The sequence below is a fragment of the Panthera pardus genome, unplaced genomic scaffold (genome assembly GCF_024362965.1).
Source record: "Panthera pardus isolate Hobbes unplaced genomic scaffold, ASM2436296v1 HiC_scaffold_24, whole genome shotgun sequence".
In the NCBI taxonomy this organism is placed as follows: Eukaryota; Metazoa; Chordata; class Mammalia; order Carnivora; family Felidae; genus Panthera; species Panthera pardus.
In genome coordinates, this window is record NW_026526810.1 from 116,622,821 (window position 1) to 116,634,013 (window position 11,193).

At 39.5% G+C, this 11,193-nt stretch overlaps 1 protein-coding gene across 1 annotated transcript; it reads right to left on the reverse strand.

Moving 5' to 3' along the window:
• Nucleotides 1-217: 217 nt before the first annotated feature.
• Nucleotides 218-10,394, reverse strand: DIO2 (iodothyronine deiodinase 2). The gene is given in 3 exon segments (XM_019439246.2): nucleotides 218-1,293; nucleotides 1,296-1,866; nucleotides 9,904-10,394. Coding segments are annotated over 3 exon segments (816 nt in total). The 5' UTR covers nucleotides 10,126-10,394; the 3' UTR covers nucleotides 218-1,270.
• Between the last annotated feature and the right edge of the window lie 799 nt (nucleotides 10,395-11,193).

Here is an 11,193-nt window from a genome sequence, read left to right on the forward strand (position 1 = left end):
TCATTATAGTTCACCTACTTTGGGAGAACAGTGCCACAGCGGAATGGCCAGGGCACCTACCTCCCACAGCAGCTAAGAATATATTTTATTTATATATAAATAAAGAAAGAGCTGAGTCCAGCTCAGCATTCAGAGAACACCATTATGAAGGCTAAGACCAAGAATGAGTGGGGCCACATCATAATTGTAGGAATGGAGAGGGACAGACCAGTACCACTGGACCTATTGGTTTTGCAATTAATCAGTATCACAGGGCATAATTAATCAACTGAAAATATACATACCACAAACATGTTTCAAAAAGTAATTATTTCTACCAAAAAATTGTCATAATTACAAATAATGAAGTGTGGTTTTTTTTCCCTCTTTCAATCCCCCTTTCTCCCTTAGTTCAGGAGTATATGATAAATATATTGATTTCATATGTATATTCTCAATGCTAATTATAGTTGAGCTGCTTCTTTTTCTGGCCCATGTATGTTTTATGTTTCAATGTTTCGGTGGCTAACAAATTAGTCCCACTCTCCACAGCTTCAAAGTTAAACTCTGTGAAGCCTCCTCATCTTTCTGCATCCTTTCCTAGCTTGTCAATTTGATTTTCTTCTAGTACTTTCCCACCTGCCTAAAAAGTAACCCTCAGATTTCAGATAATCTAACCCTCCAGGGATCATTCTTGGTATCTACCAATACATCTGTGAGTTCTGGGATATTTAGACTGGCAGAGAGCACCAGATGGCTAGAAACTAAAACAGCAGAAACTACTTGAACATTGTTAAACAAGAAGTCCCAAGCACAAGGACTGGACTCAAGGATTCATCATAAGTAAATATTTGGGAATTTTCCAGTTGAGCTCTATCCATGCTGAATAAAGCCTAGGCAATACCCCTTGTACTAACAAGGACAATAGTTCCCTAACGTAGTAGTTATTCAGGTAAGTCTGTTCTTCAGGTCCCAAAGCTTCCATCAGCTGTATTACTTCTTTCCCAAGGCAGATGAACACATGTGAAACAGGGTTTCTTCTTCTACATCTTGGGATCTTTTTACTCAGGGCTTTTCACTAGGAAGAGATGTGATGGGGCTACTATTTAGCCAAATGCCATTTGAGTGGTAAAAGAAGTATGGAGATGTTAGAAGCTTATGTTCTTCTGACACGTAAATTCCTGTCTTTCAGGGAGACAATGAGACTCAGTTGAAATAGTGGATTCAGTTCTTAGTTTCCTTTTCTTTACATAATTAAAAAAAAAAAAAAAACTCTTTTACAATCATACCTTCAACCAGCTAATCTAGATTTCATCTTTTGCTGAAATTCTTCTCCAGCCAACGCCGGACTTCTTGAAGGTTGTAGTAGAAGGGCCCCTTTCCTCCTAGATAAGCAATTTTCTGTCTCTGCACAATACACACACGTTCAAAGGCTACACCATAAGCTACATTGGCATTATTGTCCATGCGGTCAGCCACAACTCGGCACTGGGGCGGCAAGGAGAAACGCTCCAGAAGCTGGTGGGCTGCTGCACATCGGTCTTCTTGGTTCCGGTGCTTCTTCACTTCAAAAGACAAAGAAGAATCACCAGGCACTGCCCAACCATCTGAAGGATGAGCCTCATCAATGTAGACCAACAGGAAGTCAGCCACTGATGAGAACTCTTCCACCAGTTTGCTGAAGGCTGGCAGCTGGCTAGTAAAAGGAGGTCAAGTGGCTGAGCCAAAATTGACCACCAGTGGACGCTCAGGGCTGGCAAAGTCAAGAAGGTGGCACTCGCCTCCATCAACTATCTTCACCTGGGCACCATTTCTACTGTTGTCACCTCCTTCAGAATTAGAGACATGTACCACACTGGAATTGGGGGCATCTTCACCCAATTTCACCTGATGGTGAAAAAAAGAAAAGGGGAGAGAATACCATATGAAATGCATTGTTACTCCAATTCACTCTATACAAAAACAACCGGCTCTAATACAATGTGGGATTTCCTTCATAGGATATGATAAATATATATTGATTTGAGTAAAGAAGCATCATGGCTGGTAATGTAAAGAATGGCCCTAAAGAGTAAAAGTCTTTTTCATTCTGTATAGTCATTGAAGGTAATTATTTTCATCATTGAAGCCACCACATTCAAAGAACCATTGAAGGCACCACTCTTTTCATAATTATGTTGAGGCTGGTATTCTTTACTAGCTTACTCTGCTGTCAATGCTTAGCGCACATGATACAACAAATGATTAATTGACTTTATTTTAAAAGTTAAAAGTGAATGGTCTACTTTAAGTGAAATTGTCAGAGCTGTGGGGATTAGGTACCTCTTTTTTGTATTCCCACTTATGAATTCTAAAATACTCAGGAAAGACCTTTGTATTCTTGCATGATGCTAATTTACTTAATCTCCACCAATGGACAATGGTACCAATGGGCTCAATTCTTGGCCAGAGCTAGAAATCTGAGGTCCACCATTTACTAGAAGGGCTACTCCCACTTCACCTCGTCAGTGCTTCAGTTTTTCCATCTGTAAAATGCTGATAATAATGCCTGTCTTCCTCAGACAGTTATAAGGGCTACAACATAAGAAAATGAGCTCTTGTATACTATAAATCATTGTGTGAGTATAGGTTCCATTATTAAATGCCACCCAAACTTGTGAAACAGCATATCATCTTTCTGGGAAACTCTATGTTTAAAAAAAAAAAAAAAGACTATCCTCAGAAGTAATTTGATCTCTTCTCAGGATGATGTCCTTCCTAGAGGTTTCTTGAGCTACCACTTACTTTTGGGTTCCCATAACCCAAAAGTAATGGAAATGAGTTCATTTCCATTAAACAAATGAAATAAAAACATAGAATTATTTTAATTCCTCATTTTTCATGGGTTTTTGTTTTGTTTTCCTGTTTTTTCTAGGAAATCACAAACCATTTACTTTTCTATCATACATTCTATTAACAAGCTCCTCTGAATTTTAAAATACTCAGGCAGGTATAAAAGAAGGTATAGAAGAAAATTGTTCCACATGCCCCTTTGCAAGTGGTTTAAATAGCTGAACACAGAATGAAGGAAAGTTTGCTGGCCTTTGGATCTGTAAATTGATAATAAAAAGCTTGCAACATAAAAGAACCAATTACTTCAGTTTGAATTAGCACAATCGGATCTTCCCCTAGTATGGTTTAATCAAAGCCAATAACATTACGGACAACTTACGACAGCCTGGTTGATTTTTATACGCTATACTTAATATTACAAAACACTCCCAACTGGATCGACTTATTTCCCTCATATAAATACAGCCACATATAACACTGTTAGTAATTGAAGTCACTTAGAAGTAAACTGTTAAAGACTCAACAATCCAAACTGATGTAAAATACTCAAGGGCTTTCATTCAGAAGCTTCTATCTAATGTGATGCATAACTCATTTTAACTGTAGAGAAAGAAGGAAAGAAGTTCTTTCTCTCCCTTCTGAAAAATCCTAGCAATGCGGATTTGAAACAATACTATTAGTTTCCTAAAAATCTTAAGATAACAATCTTCTTTCTTAGAAAAGGAAGCTGTTGGTATGATTTAAATAAGTACATTTGTTTTTAGTTACTATCAGGGAGAAAGTTACTTTGTTTATATTAATTTTCTTGGTTAATTTGCAAGTTACCCTAGATGGAGAAATCTTATAAACCACTTTCAGCTGGGTTATTTTATATGAGGTAAAATAACACCTCACACATCTCTGAGGTATGAAAATATGCTTAAAATTTAAAGATACACACTTTATAGGTATTATATATCCTTTAACCTACCTTCTCATTAGATTTTTCCCACTTAAACTATCAGTAACAGCTCTAGAAGGGCTGCTTTCAATGATACTGTGTTGTGTTCCTCAACATACTGTGATATAAAGATCTGAATGCTTTCACTCTAAATCCATTAAATGCTGTAGTGACTTCTTGTGAAGTCAACAACCCATTCACAGAAGAAAAGTCATCTCTAGACTACAGACTTGTAGGTTCTTGGTAGGTGGAAACAACCATCTGCTTTTTGGAATCATGTTAAAGACCTCTGATGCCCCTGACTCTCACCCAAGCAGAACTGCTGATTTTGCATTATTCCTGATTATTCAACTGAATAATCTCATCTGATGCTTCTGTCACAGGTGGCTCTCATATTACCTGTAGTTAATTTTCTTAGAAAATTAAAGCACCTTCTCCTTCCTCTTAGTGACAATGTCTATAGTTCAGCCACGTAATTCTTTTCAAAGTACAGACTTAGAAAATTTCAAACAAGTACAATACCTTCACTCTCAAATTAAAAATTAGAAAAGTTACCAAATACATAATGCTTTTGTGTGTGTGTGTGTGTGTGTGTGTGTGTGTGTAGTGCCGAGGGCAGCACTGGCATTTTATTAAGCTGGAAATTTTGTTGAATGAATTAGTAAATGAACGATAGCTATTATAATCCTAGGGGTCAGTGAAGAATTTTACACTTAATAATAACCTAGACCTGCAATGAACATAATTATGTTTGGGTGATGGATATGTTCACTGAGTCAGATAATTCAGAAATGTGAATCCTGGAGCCCTATTGTAGAGTTCTGCCATAATCAACACCGAATACTGTTGATCTGCTCTTGATTATCTTGGCTCCCAATGTATGAAATCAAAGTAGCCAATTCTTTTTATTTTGCTCTGCAGCCATGGGACCCTACTGCAGATTGGAATGTCATAAACAGCGTGTTCATGAAGATGACTAGGTTAGAGAAAATGCATAGGTAATACTAATGATATTAATAAAACTACATGGAAAGAAAAAACCCCACACCCATTATTTGTAAGTCTCAGTGTGAGTAGACCAGTAGTCTACTTTTATAAACATCATATACTAATCATAAAATCTGTCCATCTTTGCTAAAACCTGCTGATGACACTTTAGCAACAATAAAGAAAAAAAAACTTCAGAAATTAAAAAAAAATGGAAGTTCACTTTAAACAAACAAACAAACAAAAATAAATCTTTTAAAAGGACATTACTGTCCTTTCTCAATTGCCATTTGAGACCAATATCATTTCTCATCTTCCCATTTGATCTCCGTGAAAATTAAATTCCTATTATGAACAGAGTTTCAAGTGGAGAATTTCTTGGTTTGCTCAGTTATATGCCCTGCTGAGATGGAATGGGAGAATCACCATTGTCTTCAATGATGGAAGATTCTTTGCTTTCCCCAGGAGCAAAGCATTCCTTGACAAAGAGCCAAAATGATGAAGAAAATAAAGTTGGTCCCATAATAACATTTAGGCTGCAGGAAAGAAGCTCAACAAAAACAAGTTATCCCCTGGTACTCTCAAACTTTGTTTTAATTTCCCACAGTGGCACAGAAAGTCTCCTGGCCACAAGTTACCTATCATCTTAATTTCTCCTTCTTAGAGGGTTTGTGTTTGGTTTTTGTCCTTAATGAGACATATTTGCCAAAGAGGCATTCAAAAGGCATTTTTTACTCTTGCGGAAGAGTAATTAGGTCGGTACCTCTTTCCCTGCCAGCATTAGCTGCTCTAAAGAGAACCCTGCCCAGTATTTAATGCCCAAACACAAGAAGCATCATTTCCACTAATTGGTCTTGAAGTTCCGATGTTCCCAAAGGGTCCCTTTATTTTCCAAGGATCAGAAAGGACATACGTAAAATGTAATATCGTCATCACTGACTTTATCTCTCTCATCTGCGCTATTACAGTTGTCCTTTCCTATGTTTGTGTAATCAACATCAACACAACACCAACAAGGGAGTAAATAAAGGGCTTCATTTTTATAACACATGACCTCTCCAGGCAGAATGCAAATGTTGTGATAGCCATATTTATAAATATGAACAAGAGGGTAAATATATGGCCTATAAATTTGATTCCTTTGATGATAGGATTCCTTTTACTGACAATGTTCAGTGCATGGGGAAAAGGATAATACTGCGTTAGCATGTGGACTCTGAAATGCAGGGCAAGGGGAAAAAAGAACCATTCATCAAGCAGAAGCTGGAAATAGAGCATATACTACTAACCTTGTTTTTTTTTTTTCCTCTTTTCCACAGCCTTAGAAAGGCCTCTGTACAAAATATCACCTCATCTCATGATAGGAAGTAAGGCAAATGATAAAAATGGGGGTTGGGTGTGTGGCAGAACAATATTTACACATCCTTCTTGCTACACAAAAGCCCTAGGATGGCTTTATTAACCATCAAGAAATTTCAAATTCTTTGACATAATGACCAGGCTACATCAGTGTCCTTACAAACATGGCCAAACAATGATTAAACAGTAATTTACCCAGGTACATTCCAACTGGCCAAATAAACCAGAGTTGAAGAATGAGCTACTGACTCTTTCCTCCAAGTTCAACTCCTCTCTGGTCCTTCTGTTTTTGGTGCATGCCTTGAAAATGCAGCTCTAAGCTGTATCATTTCCTAGTGTTTTATCCAAGTGATGGATAAACTCTGGCTGGGGCTTCCTTTGTGTTCTTTTGAGAATGTTTCTCTCTTAAGAGAGCTATTTTCCATTGTAGAAACTAGTGTCAAAAGGCTGGAGGTGAATGAAGAGGAGGAGGTTAGAGACCCTTTCAAAACCAAAATTATATGTTCAAATGAATATGTTTTCTGTGCTACCGCGATATTAACTGCATAGAAATTAAACTGCTTGTCAACATCTATACTGTGTGTTTACTTTTACACTTCATTTAGGTAGGAGCCCGGTTCCCAGACAGGGGAGTTTGCTTATTGGTTGCATTTTCGAGTCTTGGAGTGCTAGTACAAGGATGCAGTGTTAGATGCAATGACACAGATTAGGAAAACTTAAATAACAAACATCTGTTATTCACCTCTGTCCGTCACAAGTTTCCGTAGACTTTTTTTCCATCAAAACCCATGCATGGAACTCCCTATAACCAAGAGCAAATTATCTTTAAAGGTTCCACTCTGGAATTAATTTTAAATTCCATTCAACATTTTAATGAAGAAGGGTTGTTTTTATTTTGTTCTATTTTAATTTCTTTGTCACCCCCTCCAGGAGCCAAATACAGGGATAACACTTTTACTGCACTTTCTCTAACTATCTCCCCAAATATCTGACCTTCAATGAGGGGAATTAGAAATGACATGCCTTGTGTATGGCAGGTGTGCAAACCCCTCCTCCCAGAAATCTCTGCTTCTGAGGGTGGCGGCCTTGAGATAACGTAAGTCGGCATTGTGAAATACCATGGTGCCACCTCACACAAAACTTCCTCCAGTGTGGCTCTGGAAATGGCCACACCCAAAGACAGCATCACAGATGAAAACAGCAGTCAGGGAAGTCATTCAACTTGTTTTAGAGATTCTGAGTGACCCTCAAATGCCACGACAGCTACCACCACCCTTGTCATACTTGGGAGACAGAGGAGACCTAAATTCAGTGCAAGCTGTGTTCACAACGTTTCTATTCATTGTACACCCAGTCCAGTCTTGTCTCTGGATATATGGGTTCCTGGTTTGTTCCTTCTCATGGTATCTATTATATAAATCATAAAAAGCAAACATAATAACATCAGCTATGAACTTGGTCACTAATCAAATCAATAGAAACAATACAAGAGAAGAATACATAAACCATATGCAAAAAAAAAAAAAAAGAAAAATCACTTGTCCTTGTCAATTTCTTGGAATACAATTAACAAAATATTGCTACATAATGCAATGCTATATTATCAGTGAAAAAATAAACAATCAAGTTTATTGAAGAGACATTTGTTTTTCCCTCTTTATTTCAATAAGCTGCTTGATAGGAGAAACAATGTCACTTAATATTTGTGGGTAACAGCACAGCCCCCATGTTTTATGTGAGATATCTATGTAAGCACATATTCATATATAAAATTCTCCTGAGAAGTGACTTTTCTTTTATAGGCAAATGTCAATTATCTTTCAAAAAAGTAAGAGTTTAATATGCTGAGTTCAAGCCATTGGCATCTCCATTTTGTCTTCCTAACACCTACAAAATACAGATGTAGATGAGGGAACTTCCTAATTCATAATGTGCCTGACATACTTGTGTGTTCTCCACCTTCTTCCAAATTCTTTACTCCCATGTCAAAACATAAAAAATTCACATTCAGTGATAACATTTGTGGGAGTGAAATAGTCATCTCAGTATCTCCCTCCATCATCTCCCCTTTGCCCAACATGCATGATATAATGGAGATTATATGATTAGAACTTTAAGCATTGTTTCATATCATCAAAAAAGAATTTTCACTTACTAACAAGAGCTCTTACTATTCTCTGGCCTTTAGGACAGATGCAGGTTGCTTTCAATAAGAAAGACGTGTGTTGTAGTAAACCTTCCTGAATTCACAATGAATATTTCCTTCTTGAATATTTAATTTTCAGTGGACAAACCTACTCTGGATTCTTTGTGACTAGAAGCTACTCCTTTTCCTTTCCTCATGCACAGATTTATTTTTCTAGGGTTGATTTATGGGGGAGTCTTCCCTTCCTCCTCTTTGATTCTGAGTTTTCATCCTGCTTCTGTGGTGCTGTTTGTCTACAATGTACCACTTCATTGCCTTCCATATGCCTCTCAAATTCCCTTCCCTGCCATCTTGGACGAGGTCCCCCAGTACAGTTGGGGAAAACCAGGACCGTCTACTTTGACAGCAACTTTTGCCAAGTGAGTCCATTCTTAAGCCCAGAGATCAGTAGGAGTCACGTGGGCATAGGCAGAGGTGCCAACTGACAAAGGACCAGTGCCAAAATGCCCCCCGTTGGCCCTTGAGATCGGAGTTGAGGATGTCCTACCAACATCTCCAAGCAGCCAAAAGGCAAGTCTTAGAAACACAGATCACCAGGTCTGGTTTTGAGAAGCAGCCCTGGGATGTGTGTTCCGCAGCTAAGTGAGGCCACTGCTCCGGTGCTCAAGGCATGTGTTGTGACAGTTTTGAGACTGTAATGAACCATAGACTTATCTGCTCTTTCTAGGACAACTTTTTTACTTTTGAGAAGGCAAATGTGGTTTCCCCGTACAAAGTCTGGATTTCTGACAGCTAGTTCACAGCTCTTTCTATTGCAAATTGATATCTAGTGACCCAGGACTCATTGCCTTATAACCACTTCGAAAGGGTTCAAATCAAATAAGCCATGGGGATGAAAAGTATAGCACAATATAGTCAATAAGTTTGTAATAACTTTGTGTGGTGACAGATGGTAACCATAGTTTTCATGGTGAACATTTCCTAATGTACATAATTGTCAAATCACCACGTTGTACACCTGTACATTGTATGTCAACTATCCTTCAAGTAAAACAACGTCCACCTAGAGGAGGACGCTGCACACAGGGCTGCTTTCGTTAACTCTTACCTCTACCAGAAACAAGGGGGCTTTTATGCCAAATCTTACCCGCCGTGACCATTTTGTTAAGGCTTGCTAACTCTGAGGGTTCTGAGGAGCATTTTCTTTTTTCCCTCACTTTTCAGTGCCCAGCACTGAACTGTCTTTCCTAGTGCACCCCAGCCTCTCATCAAGCAAAACATCAAAATCCAAGTTTGTTACAAGAGCAGGTTAAATGCATTGGTCTCCTCCCCTCCCCCAACATTTTCTGACTTTTCCCAAAGTTACTCATCAGGCACAAATACCCTCTCTTCCAAAATTGCAGCAAGACATTAATGGCTCTTATTAGAAAGCGTCTTTACTAGGTGGCACAGAGTCATAACAGCTTAATACCTGTCATGCCCAAATCTAACCTGTGTGACAGGTGTGGAAGGCACAGGTAGGGGCTCCCTTGAGCATAACGCCAGGAGCCTAGATGGTGCGCCAGGATCCCAACCCGATGCTCCCCAGGGCCTGCGGTCCCTCGCTCGCCAGCCCCTGCCCCTGCTCACCGGGGGAGAAGCCCCTGCCGGGGCAGCTCACCTGCTTGTAGGCATCGAGGAGGAAGCTCTTCCAGATGCAGCGCATTCCCTCTGAGGTCAGCATGCGCCTCCACTCCCCGCGAGTGGACTTGGAGCGGCTCAGCAGCAGCACCACGTGCTTGAGGAGAATGACCGAGTCATAGAGTGCCAGGAAGAGGCAGTTGGAGAAAAAAACTGGCAGAATTTGCAGTGTGATCAGCAAGTCTACGCTGAGGATGCCCATCTTCTCTGCCTCCCAGTCAGTTCCCTTGTGCGCTCTGGTTCCCCTTCACCCTCTTATTTAAAAGGGGGGGTGGTGATAGAGGGGGTGGGGGAGATAAAGGGGAAGGCCGGGGTGGGGGGAGAAGGAGAAAAACTAAATTAAAAGGAAGCCCAAGTTGTCTCCTCTTTCAAAGAAGCAGAAATGGCAAGACCAAGTCCAGTCTCTGCAGCCCAGCAGTTGGAGTGTGCCCATCAATTCATTCAATTCGGAGCTGCTGCCTTTTTTTTTTTTTTTTTTTTTTTTCAGGATTTAAGATGTTAAAAAACAAAACAAAACAAAACAAAACAAAAACAAAAAAAACCCCACAAAAAACAAAAAACAACCCACACACAAACTGGCGTCCCCGTCCCTAATCCAGTCACCCCTCTCAGAGTCGGTGACAGACAGGCAGCTCTACTTTCATTTCTAAGCACCTATGAGACTGTGGCAGAGATTGCAAAATTTTCTTTAGCTTTTCATTGTCTCTAATGTTCAGAAACGTAGCCCGTTTCTTTCTGGAGTTGCCAGAGTTTTAAAAATGTGCTTGAAGGGTAGTTTTCCCCCTTCTTTACTCCGTTTGACACACACTTTCTGTTCTCCTTCTCCCAGCCTGTCTCTCTCTCCCTTCCCCAGGAGCGACTGACTCTTCTCTTCCTCACTCGCTCTGGCTTTTCCTTCGTGCTATCTGTCTGTGGTGCAAAGTGCCTCTCTCTCTCTCTCTCTGCAGCCCAGTGAGTCTCCCTGAAGCCTTTTATACATTCCCTGGCTAATTGCTGCAATAGAGAAATGAAAGCCTAATCTTGGTAAAGATCTTGACGTCATTGAGAAAGAGGGCTTTACTTTGGCCAGAACTGCAGTGAATAGAAAAGCAAAACTCCACAACTTTTTTTTTTTTTTAGAAGGGGGGGGGGGGTAGAGGGACAGTGGAATTTTGCTTTGTGATTTAAAGAGAGGGAGAGAGAGAAAAAAAATTAATACCTTTGCCAGTTTTCAGGAAATACTTCCAGATTTTGGGAAAAGTAATTTAATGTAACGTGCAGATTGATAGGG